We start from the raw sequence: 22,359 nt of genomic DNA, 5'->3' as shown, positions 1-22,359 counted from the left end.
TATATTCGATTCGTAATTAACCACCCTAAAAACCGTCGAGTAATGATTTTCATGATATTTTATCCACTTTTTAACATGTTTGTCCACCATTTTGGATCCGTCGTTTTGAATTTCGACAATCTGAGATTAGATTCATAATTAGCGAACCAAAAAACACTAGATACTAGGTTTCATACAAATACTATAATTTTCTAAAATTCGTCCGCCATATTGGATCTGCCATTTTAAATTTTGAAAATCTGGCTTCGGATTCGTAATAAGCGATTACCAAAAAACCTCTAAAGATACATTTATCTGTGAAATTAATTTGATAGAAAAATGTATGTCGCAAAGGGTTAAGCGTGGTCTACAATGAGAACTTAAGACATAAAATTTAAGCTTTAATTCCTAAGCCGTAAGAAGTTGACCAATCACAGTCAATTATAAGAAAAATAATTGACTGTGACTGGTCAATTTCTTACGGCTTAGAGTTTAAAGCTTAAATTTTAAGGCTTAAGTTCTCATTGTAGACCATGCTTTAGAGGCTTTCTATAATAAGCAATAAGTTTAAGTTGCAATAAAATTGACCAATTACAGTGGATTATTCTTCTAATAGTCGACTATGATTGGTCAATTTTATTATGACTTAAGATTTATTGCTTATTGTAGAATGGGCGGAAGCAGCATATTTATTGTTTATCGTGTGCAAACTTTCGTCGCGTGGAAAGTGTTGCCGCGTTCTGTGTACAGAAGCCACTATAGTAAAAAAATAACGATACAAGTAACGATGAATTTCGTTACTCGTTACTAAAGAAAATGTAACGCCGTTACTTTTTCATTACTGATACAAAAAAGTAATGGCGTTACCAAATCGTTACAAAAAAAAAGTAACGAAATAGTAACGTCGTTACAAGTAACACGTTACTTCCCAACCCTGCGTATGATATATAGATATGTATATGTAAATTTTGCAGCAGTTTTACTAATCAACTTGTAAAAGTTGCATCTCTTATGAGTGATTCATATCTCACTCATATTTATCATATACGAAAAAATGATCAAAATTCACTCAGAACAATATATAAAATGTGTCATGTAAAATGTGACATAGAAATTTGAAAATAACTTTTAATACTGTCATATAAAATATAATGTAACAATTTGAGTATAATTTTTATCAGATATGTAGTTTTATCAATATCACATAAAATATTGCATGATGCAAACATAACAATTAATTCAGCACAATATTTTTGTTTCATAAATATAATTTAAAGAATAAAATCGTTTCTATATAATAAAAAATTCATATTTTATTATATAATTTAAGTAAAATTATTAATACTGCCTATATAACATTTGCCTCATAAAAATGTAATAAAAGAAATTATAAACTTTTCATCATACACATTGATCGTTACGTGACAATGAAATTTATTTGGGAAATTGTAGCACGCGCGTTAAACGGCCTCTCGAATTCAAATTTAAAGGCGATCGACGGCAAGTAAGCATCACAAGTCGTATCAGTCGAGTATATGTCAAGTCGGAAACAGTCGCTGTTTTGGCGAACTTCCTAATCCATTTTGCGATTTCTCTTATTTTCTACGCTTTGGCAAAACATCATCGCGCGCCGCATCGCTAGTCGGTCGCTCTGCGAGCGCTTCAATTTTTTGCGTGAAAGCTCTTATGCAAATTCGCGCAATAGTCCACTGTAATGCACCAACGAGGCCGTAATCCCTCTCCTGTGTGAGAAGGATAATACTCCGGATTAGCAAACTCGCTCCAGAGAACTCGAGCGACCGAGAACGAAGAGGGGGGATAGACCAGAGAAATTCGTCGCGACGACGTTAATAGCGTACGACGTTTCCGCGATTCGTGCCGCAGAATAAGTGCAAGGTATTTTGCTCGATAATGAACGTTGGTATCGGAAGCGCGAGCGCGCGAAAAAGGCGGCTGTAAAACGCTACGTCGCGCATTTGCTCGCTCTGCGGAACGCATCGGGCCCAGAGCCAGAACCATGATGGATCGATGGGCCCGTTAGAGCACTCGATTTTGATCTCCCTGGGGTTTAACCCTTTAAATCATATATGATACACATTTCTTAGAGTAGTTTTTACGAATTTAAACTAATTTGTAGAGACTTCGAGACGGTAAATGTGGATTCATTGTGCAGCTTAGATGTTCTTCTAACAGGATCATCTGCATAGAACATTAAATTTTGCGAATTTAATTATTCGAACAAATTATTCTAAAAAAAATGGTTTTTCTTTTTATTTATTTGCCAAAATTATTGCAAAATAAACCTATGGAAAAAATGGCTTGGTAGATACTTTTTGAGCTGCAAATGATGATGCACCCTCAAAAATTTCAAAATTCAAGATGGCGAACTCAATATGACAAAATACCAACAATCGGGATAAGTTATATTACTTTCCGTAAATGAGTGAGGTCTGTGAATAACTTGAATTTCAAAAATGTGATTTCGAATTCGTGATTTGCAACGCCGAAAAACCCTCGGATACCAATTTTCACGTAAATCGAGAAAGTTTTAAAATTGTTGTCCGCCATATTGGACCCGCCATTTTAAGTTTTCAAAAACTGACTTAAAATTCGTAATTAGCGACTCTAGAAATTCCCAGATATTGATTGAACAAAGGAAAAAGAGAGGAAGGAAAAAGAAGGATTGTACAGAAAAATTTGTGACTTAGAGTGTTAAGAGGATATTCTATCTTTTTAAGTTGGATAATTTTTTTTAATATTTATAAAATTTGAAGCTTTGAAGAATAGCTTAAGTAATGAAAAATCGATGGCTTTACAGACTATTTAAATCTAATAAAGATAAATAGTAAAATAATCTACAGTTAAACATAAAATAACATAACGTAAATCTTTAAACTCGTTTCCCTAGAAAATACATTTTGTAAGAAAATAATTACTAAGAAATTGTTAAAAATATCGCTTTGACATACTTATGAAAGATAAATTTTTCCAAAAAGTAAACCACGATGAAAACGATATTTGCAATAGTTTCAGTTTTAAATGCAAAGAAATATTAAAATTTTGACCGAAAATCGGTTGCAATCCAGTGCAACCAATACACCTAATAAACTTTATAGTCAATATCTCGTCAGTAAAGTTTTCAAGTATGGCATTTCCCCTTTTAGTAATCGCTTTTATCGGCGTGAATTTTCTAGATGGACCGAGTGATTTCGCTTATGTCTCCTCAATCGTTGTCGTCGTCATCGTCCGACGACAGACTCGTTCTCGCGAGTGAACCTGAATGTTTCGTAAGTTCAGACGTATAATCTATTAAACTGAAGCGCACGTAATTCCCTCAATGCACACGTAACCTTACGCGCGCAAGATAGGATCTTGATCGTGAATGATTGCCTACACTTTACATCACAAGTGTAATTTCTAAATACCAGATTTTCTACGGAACTCGTAAATAATTTGCAAACAACAATTTAACTTTTATCTTTGTTGGTTAAACTCATTCACATACGGCCTATAAGCTATCTCAAGTAAACAGGTGCACGGCCACGGACAAAATAGTTGTCCGTATTGTTTAGAATAATTTTGTGAATTCTTCATCTTGTCCAATGGGAGAATTCGTTTTCCAGTGGGAGAACGCTCCTATTGGACAAGACGGATTGAATATATTCACAAACTCACACTAAATATTACGGATAACTTTTTTGTCTGCGACCGTACGTATATTTGCAGCAACTTTATTCATCAATTTGTGAAAGTTACGTTCCTTCTGAGTAGCTCATGTGACTCTCATATTTAGAATATGAGAATAACATACAAAGAATGATGAAATATAATATGAAAGAAATACAGAAAGAAATTATCAAAATTTATGCAAAACTAGATGTCATATAAAATATAATGTAACAATTGGAGTGTAATTTTTATTGGATTTGTAGCTACATTAATATAACATAAAATTTATATTATTGCATGTTGCAAACCTAACGATCAATTCACTACAGTATATTTTTATTTCATAAATGTAATTTAAATTGAAAATTTCTATTATTAATCGTCATGATAATAATAAAATTATCACGTCATGATAATAATAAAAAATTTGGGGTTTAGATGGACAGGTGTACGCAAAAAGTGCTCCTTGTATTCGATTTCCCAATTAATTTTATTATAACATGAGTTTCAAAATATATTGTTCCTTCTATTGTTTCCAAGAAAATGTGCTCCAAAAATTTCAAATTCAAGAGTCATTTCACTCAAATTCTCGTTGGGAACGATCAAATTTTGAAGTGTTTGAAGTCCATTTTCCTGGGGACAATAAAAGAGTATACTTTGAAACTTGTATATTTATAATTTATTCGTGATTATCTTTAATTTTATAATAAAATTAATTGGAAAGTCAAATACGAACAAATTGTGGAGCACCGTCTATGGCTATTCAGTCACAAAGTCTTTAATAGTCACTAATAGTCTTTGACAACTTTATTAATCAATTTATAAAGTTTGCGTTCCTTCTGAGTGTTTTCTATGGCATTCATATTTATCCTATAGAATGAAATAGAACAGACGAAAAGATTATCATAACTTGCCTAAAGCAAGTCATTTACATGTCATATAAAAATGTAATACAGAAATCTGAGTGTAACTTTTAATAAATTTATCGTTGCATCACAATGTGACAAATAATTTTCATTATTTTATGATTTACGATGTAATTATTTATTTAGTTATTTTATTACTTTATGATGTAATTTTGTCAATTAATTTCGTACGATATAGTTGCTTCATAAACGTAATTAGAAATGGTAAAGGTTTTATAATTGATTGTCTCACGCCGTGATAAACATGAAAGTCTATCTGGGTAGTTACTTTTTATTCCGCTTTAATATTCCGGGTTGCCGCAACATTTCGTTTCGTTCCTGCCGATTCCTTCCGACTCTCGGTTTATGTCATCGCACGCGGCAGAGAAGGGGGTAAAGAGAGAGAGAGAGAGAGAGAGAGAGAGAGAGAGAGAGAGAGAGAGAGAGAGCGATCCCTCTCTTTTTATCGTCATTTGATCGATATCACGGTGCGTATCTCGCGTATACGAAAGCGGGAGGGAAAATAGCCGAGAGGAAGAAGTGGGTTCCTTCTTTGTTGACGTTCACCGTCCTACCTGGCTGTCTCCCACCGCGACGGAGCGCAGGAACTCTTCCCTCGCCGGAATGGTAAAACTCTCGGACGTTTTCCGATCTCCAACAGTCCCGGACCCGTCCTCCTTGTCGACGTGTGAACTCGTGCAATAGCCCAGCCAGCAGCTGACGCATCCTCGCGCTTACCCTCTTCCCGCTCTCGCCTCTTCCCGGACGAAGAAGACAAACTCGAGTCCTGGTATCCCGGAAGACGCGAGCAGCAACATCTCTTCCTCTCTCGCTCTTCTTCTCTCTATTTCTCTTTCTTTCTCTTTCTCTCTCTGTCGCAAGATTAGAGCCGAATACGGTAAGATCGCGAAGATCGAAATAAACGGTCAGACAACGTTTTCTTCTCATTTGATTTTGCATTGAGTGAGATCGATAGGAGAGGTGAGTTTCCGTTTCCGAGGATCGTCAACTAGCTCATTAGCTACCAAAAGTACTTCGTCAATATCGACGTCGACTCTGATGTACCGGTGGTGAAACTCTCGCCTAGACGGATAGCAACAGGTGCTTCGCCGTTGTGTGAATCGTCGATCGAAATCCTCGAGCAGAATTAAGCGGCGTGATGAGGCGGAAATACCTCTTGTGCTTCCTGTGGACCGCATTAGTACTGAGAGCGGACGTCTTCGTTGTTGCCGAAGCCGACCCCGCGATTTTGAATGGGCCCGAATTGCCGCATCTCCAACAAGTGAGTATTGTGAGCGAGATATTGAATTACTTCGCTCTACATTTGCTTTTATACATTTCGATTATTACGTTGAATGTCACAAAGGTCACTGGTGATAGATATTGTGACACAGCCGCGTCTTACTACATGGAAAAAGAAAAAGTTATTGTAAAAAATTATTACAAAACTTTGTAACCCCAAAGAACATATATATTGACATATTATTTTAATTTTTTGTTCTTCCAACTCATATGTGCTAGCAGTATATTTTAGCAATATATTAAAAACAGTTGATAAATCTATTGCTATTAGCAACAATTTATTTTAGAAATTGCAATCTACAATTAACAAAGTTGCTCTTTAGTAACATTTATTATATTGCTTAGCAAGATAAACTCTATTGACTATCTTTACACTATCAAAAATCATAGTAAAATTGAAAAAAAATTCATATAAAGAAGCTATAATATTCTCTTTGCAATTTACATATAAGACACACATGATTATGATTAATAGTTATTTATAACCAGTTAAATATATGATTAATAATAACGAGACAATATATGATTCGGAATAACAGACATATAGATGTTTTAATAAAGATAATCTCCCTCGTAAACGTATAGACTAGATGGAAATAATCCTATAAATTTATATAAGAATTTCCCCTGTTGAGATATATTAGTCTCCGAAATTAAAATCTGAGAAGCAGTTATTTCATAAAAATAATTTTTATATTGCTTAGCTTAGGTTTTGATAATTTTTGTGTTATTTTTATATTAAGCGAAGTAGTAGAATAGTTTGATATATTTTTTATATTATGTCAAAAAACCGAGAGTCTGATCATCCCTAAGTTATTTAATCCTGAAACTTTGAAGTGTGAGTAGGATTTTTTAAATTAAAACACTTTCTTAGATTCTGCAAACCTTAGAAAAGATGTTTTTGTTTAATTTTGAAAAAGCAAATTTTATTTTCATAAAAAGCATATTTGAAAGGCGACAAGTAAAACTTACTTATTCAAACTTTTTTTAATCTTAAAACACTTTCTTAAAACACGTTTCTCAAATCTTTTTCTAAAAACAGATATTCTTGCTTTATTTTGGAAGCGAATATCTCCGCAAAGGTGCGTTGTAGAAAAAAGTAAAATTATGTAAAATTATGTAAAATTATGTAAAATTATTTTCACCTATTCTTAGGCCTCTAAAGGATTGTCCACCTTTACTGAAACATCTTATATTTCATGAGCCACATTTATTTACGATTATTTATAATTATTCAAACATTAATGTCGAGCTGTAAAATAATCAATAAGAATGATTAGCACGATACTCAATGTGTCACACTAGGAGAAACCAATTTCTGAATGTTTATTTATGAACTATGGCACATTTGATCGTGAAGATCGTCCAATTAATGTGCCGCTGTTGCTATACAGAACGCTTCGTCATTTTGGTCGAGTCACGAATTGACCGGAAAATTCGGCACCGTCCTGTGACTTGACAATTTTCGGGAATTACTTTCATTTTTCTTTAATAAACCTCATCGCGCCACCGTAACTTTCTCCCGCATCGAAACTTTCTTCGGACAGTCTGCAAAAAATTTACATAACGGAAGCGTAACGGAGGACGCGAAATGGAATTTTATCACGGTACGTCTTGAATTATTATTGAACTGGAAGTGACTCGGACAAGTCTCGTGCCTGCGCGCCTTTCATCTCAACTCAATTTCGTGCGCACAGTTCCATGATAAGATGGCGAGACAGTGTCGTGAATTTTTGCATCGTTTTCCATTAAGTCGTAGAACACAGAAAGACGATACATTCGCGTTGGGGATAACGCTTCGTAATGGAAGTTACTCGCAGCTTCACAGTATATTAATTCAAGTATGATGACCCAGAAATCGCGCGGCGATGAAATCGCCAGTTCCTATACTCACTTCGATATATAGACGGTCTGTGTTACGATGAATTTGTTTTACCAAGGAAAATCTAAATGTCGCCGTTCGTAGAATTATCATCGGGACGGTGTTGGTGTCTAAATGAATTATACGAACCCCAAAGAACCGCGGTGAAAGTAATCGCTTCATTATTCATATGTCTTGAAAATGTCGCCCGCGGAAAAATCGTAAAATTTGTATTTGCTGTCGTAAGAAATCTCTGTCGTTACGGCTGTTGGCGACGGAACGACTCGAGTTTATGGCAATTTCTGTGAGAAATTCACCCAATGATTTCCCCGTCGGTTGAGGAAAGTAGATGTTTGATGCAACACCATTATCTCCATGTAAAAGAAGATATTCTAGAGTATTAGGTACAATTGTTACACTACTGATTATTTATGTCATTAATTGACTTGTTAGGATCATTTAATTAATAAAAAATATAGAAATTAGACTCAATTTTTAATCTAAAAAATTGAAAATACTGTTTATAAAATGTAATAATTCATAATGATTATAATAATTATAATAACGTCGTAATGTCAGGGACAAAAATTTTAACTGAAAGTAGAAGAATAAGACTAATAAACATAAATAAATCAATTACGTAAGTAAATAAATAAATAAATACCGTAAATACATATATAATTATTTATAAACTGTTATGGATGTTTATTCACTGAGACAGAAAAGAAGAATATAGTTATTTTCACTTAGACGCGCTTTGTGTGTCCGGGAAATCTCGCTAATCTTCCCGGCTCCATCATCAATCTCGCACGCATTTCCGCGACGCGTCGATCAACATTGGATTGGAATCGTTTCGAAATTTCTCCGGATCCGATGCACGTATCGTGGTGGGCATGCGAATCACTCTAGCGCGAGTGAGTATGCAGATTTAATGAAACTATTGCACCTGATGTAATCAGGCCATTGCAGAGCGTCCGTTGCATAGCGAATCCTCGTCTATCTTCCTCGACGATCACAGAGAGATTTCACTGGCGAGGCTGTAACCGCGCAGCGAAAAACCAGTTGCATTTTGCGTTGGACTCTTTACTCCCGCGTTCTCGATCGCAGGCGAATTTCGATGCACTGAGAAGAAATATCTGAAAATTTATTTGTGAAATATAAAATTTATTTCTGTGGAATAAAGTTTTTTCTATAAATAAACTGTATAGCTTACAAATAAATTTTCAAGTTTTTTTGTCTGTGCACTCAATCGTTACACAACCGTTCGTCGAACTGCATAGACAGGCATTGAAGTCTTCACGCATGAAATCATACAGTTTTAGAGTTTATTACAGTCAGTGACACAAAAAATCATGTACAGTCGTGGACTAAAAAGTTGTCTGTAATTTTTGGGGTGAGTTTGTGAACTCATCCGTCTTGTCGAATAAGAACATTCTCCCGTTAGAAAACGAATTCTCTCATTGTACAAAACGATTGAGTTCACAAATTCACTCCGAAAATTAAGGACAAGGATTTTCAGTCCACGACTGTGTATTGTTTTTCCTAGAATAAAAATTCCTAAAATTTCTAAAGTCTTTTTCAAAATTATGAACACAATCTCAATGTACATTATATTCACTAAAATGCAGTTACCTTACGACATCCAGCCCTTCATTGTTGAGTATGCGTTGACAGCGTCCAGGCATGCTCTCAACGAGATTTTCCGCTAATGTCTCGGATGGCGACCTCTATATTGTGCGAAGTTCATACAACAACTGTTTCAAAATGACAACTCGTTTTTCGCGAAGCTTTATCTTCATGGTCGCCAATATATTTTCAGTAGGATTAGCGTCAGGAGACTATGAGGATCAATCTCCATTGTAATTATACTGTTTTCACGTTTGTATTCCGAAAAATATCGTTGAAAACATGCCTCGACGCTGCTAAGACATACTTAATAATAAAAAGGACTGAACGTCGTATTAAGTAAACGCATTTTAGTTCATGTAACGTGCATTAAGATTGTGTTCATAATTTTAAAAAAGATTTTGTATTCTAGGAGAAACAACCTACATGCTTTTGTACCACTGACTGTACAAAGAAATACTTTATGCGATCTAGAACAATGAAACTTCATGCGTACACTAAAAGAAAAATTTAAACAAATTTTTCCGACGGATAACATACATAAATCTAAGTTGTTTGATTTAAATAGAATAAACAGTAATATATAGAATAAACTATTGATTTTATGGAAAGTTATTGTTAAGTTTTTAACCAAATGCATATTCTCGTATTTAAAAAATTTAAATTCTTAATAAAAATAATATTTTACTTTTAGTTTTCTTACTATAAAATAAATATATTAATATAAAAATAAATATGTTCTTACAGTAGAGCTAGTATTGCGCTCAGATGATTTTAAATTAACTAGATAAAGATAAAATAAAAATATATATATTTATTTTAGATAAGATGATTTTATTTGAAATATATCCAAACAAAAGATAAAGTTATATAGCGCGATAAATATCTAGATAACTTTCAAATAATATTGTTTTAAGGCTATTAATATAAAAAAAATTGTTATAAAAGAAGATTGTAAATTATAAAAGGAATTAAAAATCTATTCATATATTTTTATTTATAAGTATTTATTAGGCAAAAACAAGAGTTTTTATATCTGCTATCCGATTAATGATTTTTACGAGATACATAAATTTGTTATCACTTTATACTGATGATAGATGAATATCATCCTACATAATTTGATAAAGATAATATTTCTTCTCATTCAAGATGCAGATTAAAATAATATATATTTTTATTATCTAATAAACATAAGATTATATAAAAAACTTCATCTGAATGATCATCTATATAAGTTTATTTAAATAAAAGTAAAAATGTTTGTAAATGTTGTAAATAGATATTTTTTTATTTTTAAAATATTTCTTCTCTCTCTCTCTTTCTCTCTTTCTCTTAGTGTAGAGATTTCAATGTCAGGTCTACATGCATCGCTGCCGTTTCTATCGGAAAGTACTCTCGGCGCAAGAAATGAAGATCGCTCTCGTGGAAAGCGGTGCATCCACGCATTCAAATAACGCACTTTACTGACCGCAACGCGACGTGTATCCATTCACTTCCTCTGAGATACGTGCTTTCGCGGAAACGACGGAGACGCCGGTCCGACTAATCGTGTCACTTTTCTTTATCCTCTCTTGGGATGATCTAATTGTTGATCACGCGGCGGTTCAAAGAGCACGGAAATTATGAGACAGGAGAGGCAGCCGCGGCATGCATGAAAGTGGAACCCTAGCAAGTACTTACCCACTGACAGAGTGACTCTTGACCCTCTCTCTACCTTCTCACGGCGTAGCTCTCTCACTTCTGCCATGTACTGCTCTTCTGGACCGATCCTTCGTTCCGCATATGTCTTCTCGCTGGCAGCTCATTCTAATTACCAGGTTTCTCCCTAAGAGAATCGACTTCCCCGGACGAACCGAGAGCGCGTTCCTCACTCCTGCTCCAAAGCTCAACAATCGAAGATGTATTTCGACGTATAACTCGTGTCGTAAAATACGAACGATATTTTTTTAAAAAAGATATATCCCTTAAAAATATAAGAATCCTTTAGTAGTAATTACCGATGATTAAATTCGCGATGAGTACATTTTAATTAAATACAATTACAATTAAATACAAAATACAATTAAAATAAAATGTTTATCTTTTATTTTAATAAAATATTAATTTACGTTATGTACTTTTACATGCTATTAAGTTAAATAATACCAATAATAATGAAAGTAGATATTTAATAAATATTTGTTGAAATAAAAATTTGTCACACGTTATTATGTTAAAAACGACCGAATTGCACTCTAATAATATTTTGAATTTTTTTAATATTTTGGCGCATGTGTGTTTTTCTGAAATAACGCATTCAATACTTTTTTAGCAGAACAAAGTAGATGACGTTGCGTGGATAACTACTCTTTGCTTAATTGATAAAGGAAGGTATTCTTAAACTAATTGTCATTAATTGAGGATACATCAGAACGTTGCGACCCAAACGATGTGGAACGCACCGGATTGCAGGAACCTTTCACTCGAGCCGCTGAGAAAACGCGCGGGTTTCCATGTACGGTGCGAAAAGATATTCCGTGTACTCGCAAGAGGAAATATGAGAAACATCCAGTTAACATGGCTTCCGGTTTGTCTCCTCTTCCGAGATGCTCGAGTAATGTACGCACCGTGTACAAACGCCGCGTATAAACAGAAACTTTCTAACGTGCGAACGAACGAGAAGACGCTTATCCCCGCGTTGGAATGGGAAATATCCTTGACCACAGAGATTATGCGTATAATATCTCGAACAGTATACGCTCGCTTGAGTGGCATAATTGATTATTTTTATCACTATTGCTCAGTGTTTCTTACTCAGCGCTGTGAAATGATATCCCCTTGAGCGCAAAAACAATGCAGCACACTGCAATTACAATTAAGATAGAATATGATAGAATAGTATTTAGACAGCTGAAGGGAAGGTACGTGATATATGCATAATTATAGCCAGCAAAAACTCATCTCAACAAAATTGACAATCTTAAATTATTATCTTCTATGTTATTACGATAGAACACTACGATAAATGAGATTATATAGTTCTAACATACTTTAATATTTATTTGTAACCTTTTTATGTAGAAAAAAGGAAACAAGATTTATGAAAAATCACAGTAACTTTTAATGTTTGAATTATAATTAAAAGTATATATGATGAAAAATACAAAATTTTGATATAAAAATATATCTCCGTTACCAAAGAGTAAAAATAAATATTAAATTAAATTATATTATTGAAATAAATATTTCTAAATATTTTATTTCTAAATACTTAGCATTGATAATGTTAAATTTATAATTATAATACAAACTATTTAATTTTATGATGTTTTTACACACATATATAATATATAATATAATAATATTAAATCTTTACCCTTATTGTCTTACTAAATTTATAAGTCTTGGAAAAATTACATATAAAGTAACTCAGTTCTAATTTTATACACATATATATTATATATATATGTGTGTGTGTGGGTGTGTGTGTGTAATATCATAGTTTTAAAACAAAAAGTATTAGACTTTAAATTAGTTTACGCTAAATTATAAAAAATTAATTAGAAAAATTTATGCATAAATTCTAATTATGGATTAGCAAATATTACACGCTCGTATTATAATATAATAGGTTATATGATATTCAATTTTATACTATTTAATACTCTTATTCACATTATATTTTTTAAGTCTCTATATAGAATAATGATATACGTACAACAAAATTTTCTTTTCAGTTTCATAAATTTAAAGAATTTTATAATATAAAAAAACATTTAAATAATAATTTTGTAATAAAAAGTCAAACATGCACAACATTCTTAAATAAACATATAGTAATTTCGATAATAATTCTATATGCTTTAAGACTAAATTATATGTTATAATTTTTATTGTTCCTTGTTTATTATACTCTTTTTTTCCCTATAATTCAAAACAATTCATTGTAATCATTTCTAGTATTTGTAATAACATTTGTCTTCAATACATAAAACAATAGTTAAAAAATCATTGTCATATCATGGAAAGTTATCATAATTTCACCAAAAAATGTACTGCGTCGAGTAATGCAAACAAATTCTCATACAAAATTTTCAAGGTTTTTATTTTGCAGAGAGTAACATAAAGTATAGTTATTATATACGTAAAAAATAAAGAGTCACTACTCGGAAGAAATTTATTTTACGACTAAAAAATAAGTGATTTCTCGAGCACGCTTATGCACGCAACTTTTCCGTGATTTACATAAGAGGGGTTCACCGTTCTATTTCGGTTCGCTCGTAATTTCGTACGCATGTTGGCACGTAATTCACGGAACATTACGTCGCGTGTCGTTTCGAGAGAAAAAAAACCAACTTCAGAATTTCACGCGCTCGTAATTGCGGATACAAATCGCCGTTTTGCCGCGATTTTCTGACACGCGTTAGAAATCGTCTTTGAATCGCAAATACACACGGTCGCTTGGCAGGCATGCAAAAGCGATTTTCTCTCATCGTTCCTTCATTCGTTGAAACGTTGCCGGCCCGTTGATGCTCCTTATTCCATATTTTTTTTCCCGATAGGCAGCATTCAGAGCGTATCGAGTACGCATGAAGGGATAAAAAATTTTCCTTATAAATATGTCGCGCACTGCGAGGAGACATCAGATATTTAAAATATTTAAAGCAAGACACATAAATACGCATAAACAAACAACGGTATAGGAAGGAGTGGCATGAAAGACATATTTTCATTCAGGATAAAAAAGTAAATAGACTATTTTAGTCTTTATTAGTTATTTTAGTAACGTCAATTATCGAACAATAATAATGATAACTGTTTTATCACTAGAGCTCTACATGTATTTTCTTTTATTTAAAAAAAAAAGTGTTTTGCCCATTTCATAAATTAATCATATTGAAAGGGTCACTGATTTTTATGAAAGAGACAATATGTTAAAATAAGAGAAATATTCAACTAATTAACAAAAAAGATAATCTAACATAAAAGTAACATTAATGAGAATTTAAAAATATTACAAATATCAGATTTAGTTTTGTTTATTAATTTTAATAATCAGTTGCCTAATAACATAATGGATAAAAAAAACTTTCTAATAATTAACAAAACAAAAATAATTCATAAAAATAATCAAATTAATATAAAATCATAGAAAATCAAATTAAATTTAATTTATTAATTAGATAGGTATGTTACTCACAGTTGCCTAATGGCAAAGTGAACAAAAAATATTAAAGACAATTTTTATACCACTTAGTTCGTGTGCCCAGTTCTCTAAAATCTTACATTGATACTAAAAAAAAATATTCAAGATTATTTAAATATTTATTTTTATAAATGCTGAGATGTGTATGGACAAATTTCAACAAATTTTTGTTATGTCCCTTTCAAAAATATGAAACAAGAAATACAACCTCTATAAATACGATATTATATAAATGTGTTTTTCTCTACGAATAGGACGTTAGATTTCATTATATGGGGTAAACGCTTTAAGGATGTAAACAATACATACACAACACACACACACACATTACGATTACTATTCTATGCTTTAGTTCAATTGAAATTAGAGTATATAGTATATGCTTCTATTATATATATGGTCTTCGTATCTAATTTACCAGTATGATTTAAAGGAATGCTGAAACTGAAAACTTCACCGACAGAATATTAACATTCTTCTGCAAAGTTTACATCGTATTGGTACAGAATTACAAATGTTTTCACGCAATGAAAATATATGCAAAAATAAATAGGAATATTACTTAATATGTAACGAAAACAAAAAAAATTGTTTAATTTAAAATCTCAAGTTATTAATTAGAATGATATTTGCCTAATACAAAAGTTCTGCAGCTTGTACATATTGAAAGTATGGATATTTGAAACAGAAAAATTTTGGAAAACATTGCTATATCTTCGCATTTAAATTCAGAAGCTCGAGAATAGTTAAAGAATAGTCCGAAAAGTTTGCAGAAAGATTTCTACACATGTGTAGTTAGATTTCTCGTTGAATATGGTAAAACAAAAGAAACACATATTTACGTAAGTTCTGTACAAGAAATATGAAAAGGATAGCGTGATTGTATTAGAAACAATCGTCTCTGCGTTACATTGTTTGAATTCGTCATCGACTTCAGCATCCCTTTAATGCAGCATAAGTTTTTGCAGTTTGTTGACTATCAAATTGGTGTTTCCATGTCATTCACATGTCATGACTATCAATCTATTTTAACCCTTTAAGGCGCATAATTCATGGAACATTCTAATATCTATTTTTTAATGAAATATTGTGAAAAACACAGTAAATAGCACATTTATAAGATTTCAAGTTCCTAAGTAGTCTCTATTGGTAGCGTCCAGTGATACTTAAAGAGTTAAAATGATAAACAAAATAACAAAATGAATACATTTTCATTAGACAAAGGAAGAGTAATCTCTGACCTTATTTTTACTTTCAAACTACTTAATCACTTAATTGATAATCTGGATGTTTTGAAGATGATAAAATTAAATATCCTATCTAAATATCTCAGACCATATCTCCTATTCCATGTTTCTTCATCATGAAATGAAATACAATAACTCACACAAGAATTATGTATAGTAGTAAATTTATCTCCGATATAATTAATTTTTTTATGGCATTAATATTTAGAAGATCACTGATGAATGCATATTAAGTTGTTTAACATTGCTTTGTCTGATATTCTTAAATTTTATTGTATATTCTTACTCTACAGCTATCGTTTATATTTTAATTTATGTACACTAAAGGATTTTCCCGTCAATAGAGATTTTCATTATTATTATTATTATTACTATTACTTATTTACTATTTATTATTATTATTACTATTATTATTTCCCTGGAAAAACTATCTCGTTAGAATCGGAATTATTGTCATCGTATGAAATATTTCTTAGGTGAAGTTATGATCAAGATATTGAAGAATTCTTCCCACACAACACAACGTCTAAAATCGGGACATAAGACATCTTAAAGACGCCGGAACATAAGACGTCTCTAAGACATCTTTAAGACGTCTTTAAAACTTTTTATATCCCGATTTTAGACGTTGTGTTGTGCGGATTTGTGTCGAACTAAGAATGTGTCTATAAAAAGATGTTTATTGCGGAATAGCAAATAAATTATCGATAAATCGGTCGATGGCATGACAAGATAAGGGATCCTCGCTTGTATAAACCTCGCTTGAGGACACTCGTGTTTGAGATCAAGGCAAATATACAGGACAATGGGTGAAGGTGAAGGATGTGCTCTCTTACTTTCTCTAGAAACCTACCTCGAGAATGTCTGCGGGACAGGGACGGACGTGGCGCGGGTCAAACGACGAAGATGAAGATGAAGACGATGCCGACAACATCGAAACGATCGGTGGAAATTAGTTACACACTGCGAGAGAAGGTAGCGAAAGGTGCGAACGAGCGTTAATTAATTTCTCCGCCGGTGAATTACGTAATCTATTGTTAGCCGGGGAATCTCACGATGCGTTTCTACGGCAAGCAGCGGGAGACACGGCGAAGCGTGCATCGGAAAGAAATTATTCAGGAAGCCGATCGCGCACGGGACTTATTAATTGTACGGGAAACATAGATCGTGGTCGCGTTTAATGACACTTAATAACGCTGACGTGTAATGAGAGAGCATCATAGGAAGTGCACTGAGGCTTCGAGCTCGTGGCTCCTCCTTTCGCGTGCAAAATTTTTCGTGCCATTCGGTCAACCATTTCCATACGTGCTTTTCGTCTCGTCTCCTTTAGTCCTTTCTGTTATGATTTCGCTGATTGCGCGGATTAAACGAGGTCTACAATGAGAACTTAAGCCATAAAACTTATACTACCATTTTAGATAAAATCGTAAAGCTCGTAACTTATAAGACTCATAAGAACTTATAAGTAGACGATTGATTCGTAAGCTACGATTTTACGATTTTACGATTTACTCATATATTTGCTTAGAATTACAGTATTAAGCTTTACGATTATAATCGATTCGCTTTAAGTCTGAAACCATAAATTGACCAATTACAATCAATTATTTTTCTTATATTTAATTATTAGCGTGTTTGAGTGGCTCTGAGTTAATCGCTCCGGGAGCGATTAACTCACACTGTTAAAAAACTTCGTATTAAATTTAATAACTGGAATGTAAAGTTTTTTTACATAACTATGTTATAAAAAATAATAGTAAAATCAATATTATATTTAATAACACATAGTTATAAAAAATCATAATTAAAATTGATTAAGAGACTTCTAGATAACTCCGTTGAAATCTCGATAAAGGCCACGATGCTTTACAAGCTGAATCTTTCAAGCCACATAACCGAAATAGTCTCGTATTTATGATATATTAGAAAAATTATTCTAACATATCATAATGTGTTATGACATGTTTCATAATTTAATATAGAATTTAAGAAAACATGGAATATAACATAGAAAAGATTAGATTTCATAAGAAATAAGAAATATTATAACTCTAATAATCCTAGTATTATGAAAATCTTTACTATTATTAATTTTAATATCAAATTCTTAAATTTACTTACAATAATTCTATTATTTTCAAGAACTTTTCTAACAGTGCAGAGTCAAAACACGCTCGAACACGCTACTTGATTGGTCTCAATTTTTTACAGCTTCAACCTTAAAGCTAAAGTTTTATGGCTTAAATTTTTATTGTAGATCCCGCTTTACGTACACAAAAATCTTGACTTCCAATACATCTCTCCGTACGTGCGCGCGCGCACGGAAATACAACGCGCGTAGCATCAGGCGGTTCCGTGAGTAATAGCGGTGAAACGGAAAGTGCGAATTCCAAATGACCCCAGGGTGAAGTTTCTCCCGTCGATCTCCACCTCGGCGATAACGGGACACGTCGCGCGTTGTTCCGAGAGAAATTTTCACGCGCATCTGGCGACTGTTTTTAGAACAGGACTGCGAAGGGATCGAAGACATGCCGTCGTGGAAATAGAGATTTGACTTTTCTATGCTCATAGCAAAAATTTGGTACATTAATGAATTTTATTATAACTGATAATTAGTTACTGCAGCAGTAGAAGTTAGCCAAAGCAACAATACTCACACACCAAAAGAAAGAACATTCTTGTTTTAAAAATAACTTAATTTTATCTTATCTTGTGTATCTTTTGTGTTGTCAAGTATATCTTAAAATAAAATTACATTACAATTAACAAGCATTAAACGAAGCATTAATTAATTACAATTAACAAGCATTAAACGAAGATAAGTTAGTTGCATCAATACATTTTATATGAGTGTTGTGTGTTATTCAAAACAAAAACAAATATATTTTTATTATTTAAAAATAATTTTCACGAGTTGAAAATACAAAATACTGGTTTGATGATATATTTTTAAACGTCGAAAGAAGATATTATTATCATTAAAATAATTATATTGCTATTGTTATGCGGCTATTATAATATTCAATTAAAATTATAATATCGTTGAAGTATACAATTTTAAGATTCCTCTAACAAAATTCTATATCGTTGCTTGCATATTAAATAATGATTGTTAGCTTGAGTATATTAATTTTAATTGGATACTAATTTTCTCCGGTATAATGATAAAGATAAATCGTTGGTTATAGCGATAGAAGGTTGTTATACGTGCTAATCTTAGATAATGATGATATATTGAGAGAAATCAACCGATAAAAAAATAAAAAACGGATATTTCCGATGAAAATACCGAATTTTTGTATCCGATCAGGAAACATTAGATAAGAAATATCGATTAATAATTTTTCGATTGGTTTATCTGATGAAATGCCACTATAATCGAAAGTATGCGATTAAATTTAATCGAATATCTTGGTTGGATATAAAAATTGATCGGAATTTGATTGAAAATATCCATTTGTTAATTTTTTATCGGATAATTTCTCTCATTATACACATATATTCTTTAGTACTTGCAAAAGTTCGTGCGATCTGAAAGCCATTTTTATTTATCAATAACAATAAATGTCATATAATATTTTAATTAAAGTATTGACCGTTGCTACCAATAACTTTTTGCCATTTTTCGAATTTGATCCTGAACAGTTCAATAGTTTAATCCTGCGCCGATAAAATGACTCATCTTTTAAAGCAATCCATCGACTCATTTTCGCATTTTCTCAGCATATTGGAACCGTGTGTTATATATGATATACCGTACTGCATCGATCTGAATAGATAAACATCAAATAGAATTATGTCTGGAGTACTTCCCAATGTAATTTCAACAACGTCTCTTTAGTCGCAACAACATGCGACCTGGCATGAAGCAGGATGATTTTGTGACAGTTTGCGGCTGTTTAATCCTCTAAGTCATAGTATATCTAGGGTTTCTGACCCGGGAAACAATGACTACATTCGCTTTGGTGCTTAGTGTTTTAAGTATCACTTTATCTTTGTTGTTTATCAAATATTAAACTAGGACAAGTGATGCTTATGTTTATGTTGGTCAGTGTTCGTTTAACCCGGGAGTGGAGTCGTTAACGAGATCAACTTAAGGGGCGCGTACCTGTCATTTCGACCGAAATATATTTAAGCACATATATATATAATAATTGAGTAATAATTAATAAATTACCAATTCAATTATTAAAAGAAACATAATAATTGAAGGAAATAATTTTATTATGTCACTGTTTCTTCTTTTTCCCCTCTTTTTTTTCTCTTTACCATTTCTATATCTAATATGTTGAAGAAATATATTAAACTTATTATACATATGTGAATATATTAAAAATAAAATCATAATATTTTTATTTTAACTGCATTGGTACAATGCAGTTATTAATGTCTCATATACGTACTGAGAATCCTCCGAATCACTAATTGTTTCTTCTGTTTTATATCCTTCTAAATAATTCTTTCTAAATCGCTTACTCATGTTTGCACGTTTATAATTGTAATATTCGAGACACTAGAGAGAACCATCCGTCCAACTACGATGTCGAAAACGTTATATCAGTTGTATCGATTTTATATTAATATATCATTAAGTAACATGTTACTTTGTAAAATTAAACTTAATTTTATTTTTGTTAAACTGAAAATAAAAATCGACTGATTGATGCAATAAAAGACTAATTTATGTTACATTTATGTGAATATATAGGCAAAATAATTGCATAATGTCAAATTATCAATAATACAATTTATTTAAACAATTAATATGTATTTTAATTTATTACTTTCTTTGAATTTCATGTTTTACAGATCGTTATCGTGTTTTTCACAAATTTTTTTATATTCTCGATTTCCAGGGAATTCCCGGAGACAAACACACGGGAATTCTCGAGTCCCGAAAAATTAAAAAGATTGGAAAATCAGAAATCCTAAGTGTATCATATATACATCTTTTTTAAAGCAGTTACGAATTTAAACTAATTTGTGGAAACTTCGAGGCGGTAAATATGGATTTATTGTGAAGCTTAGATGTTCCTCTAACAGAATCATCTGCATAGAACATTAAATGTTGCGAATTTAATTATTCGAACAAATTAATCTAAAAAAATGATATTTTTTTTTATTCATTTGCCAAAATTATTGCAAAGTAAACATATGGCAAAAATGGCTTGGTAGATGCTTTTTGAACTGCAAATGATGACGCAGCCTCAAAAATTTCAAAATTCAAGATAGCGAGCTAAAATACCAACACTCGGGATAAGTTACATTTCTTTCCGTAAATGAGTGAAGTCTGTGAATGGCTTAAATTTAAAAAAAAAAGTGATTTTAAATACGTAATCAGCGACGTCAAAAACCAGTTTTCACGGATTTCGAAGGAATTTGAAAATTGTTGTCCGCCATATTGGATCCACCATCTTATATTTTCAAACTTGACTTTAAATTTGTAATTAGCAACCCTAAAAATCCCCAGATATCGATTGAACAAAGGAAAAGATTGTGCAGAAAAATTCGTGACTTAAAGAGTTAAGGACGTTTTTCTTTCATAATTCGGTTTAAAGACTATAACTGTTGTAATGATTTCCTATGATTATTTGCTCTGGTCATAATATCTTATAATAAAGTACTCCTTGATCTCACCAGATACACAGGAGAACTGTATAACCGTGAAGTTGTGTTTTGTTGTAAATGTCGATGGTTGGCTAGGATCGACCCATGACTTTTTACGTTTAGGATTGTCAAAATAGATTGACTTTTTATCACCCATAACTATTCGTTACAAAAAATTTTTCTTTGTTCGCAAGCAATAAGAGATAAATAATAAAACAATATATCAGAGGAAGCAAGATAAATTAGAACGGCGAGAGGAGGGGGGCGTGAAAGGAAAGAGGAATCAAATCCGGGCGATTGTGAACCAAACTACTCATAATCCCCATACATACTTCGATACATATTTCTCTACACCTTATTAATTATCGAAAGAATTCCTTTATAGCTCGATATTTTACAATAATAATATTTAATTATTTATAAGAATAAGAATTAAAGAATAAGAACTGAAAACCTTTGTTTCGATTTACTGAATTAAATTGTAAGAAAAGCTGTAGAAGAGATGAGAAATAATATGATATATCGTGTATATGGTAGACTAGATTAGGAATCGAACTTGAGATTTGTATAACAAAAACTAAAATATTGTTCTAATAAATTTTGAGAAAAAGTTCTTTGTAAATCAGTCGAGAAACACCTTTCTTACCCATGCGCTTTGTTTTCACATGCACACAGTTTCAATTTATAGCCTGTAAACCCAACAAATATTCGAATTTCCGTTCAGAACTTTGCGAGTGTATTCTTAAGGCTTCAGACTTTTAAATTACTTAAAAAAACGAATAATTGACTTCTTGAATCCACTAAGATAGTATATTCGACTACTAAAGAAGAAAAAGAATTTTGAATGAAAAAATGGTTTCTTTAATGATTGATAAGTCTCATTATTTATTAAAACTTTTTGCACCCGTTTAATAGGATTGTAAGCAAGATACTGGAAGTCAATTTTATTACTTTCATTATTATGATTATCATCAG

The 22,359-nt window shown here is 32.1% G+C and overlaps 1 protein-coding gene across 1 annotated transcript in view; it reads left to right on the top strand.

The window, feature by feature from the left end:
- Positions 1-5,152: 5,152 nt before the first annotated feature.
- Positions 5,153-22,359, top strand: part of LOC116852669 — a 59,845-nt gene continuing 42,638 nt past the window's right edge. The window contains exon 1 of the mRNA XM_032833237.1: positions 5,153-5,835. Coding sequence (XP_032689128.1) covers positions 5,713-5,835 — 123 coding nt within the window. The 5' untranslated portion in view covers positions 5,153-5,712. The remainder of the gene's footprint in view (positions 5,836-22,359) is intronic.

This window comes from Odontomachus brunneus, unplaced genomic scaffold (genome assembly GCF_010583005.1).
Source record: "Odontomachus brunneus isolate Ranch 3 - 2012 unplaced genomic scaffold, Obru_v1 Obru_scaffold_246, whole genome shotgun sequence".
Classification (NCBI taxonomy): Eukaryota; Metazoa; Arthropoda; class Insecta; order Hymenoptera; family Formicidae; genus Odontomachus; species Odontomachus brunneus.
Note: the sequence above shows the minus strand (reverse complement) of the source record. Positions and strands in the feature narration are given on the sequence as shown.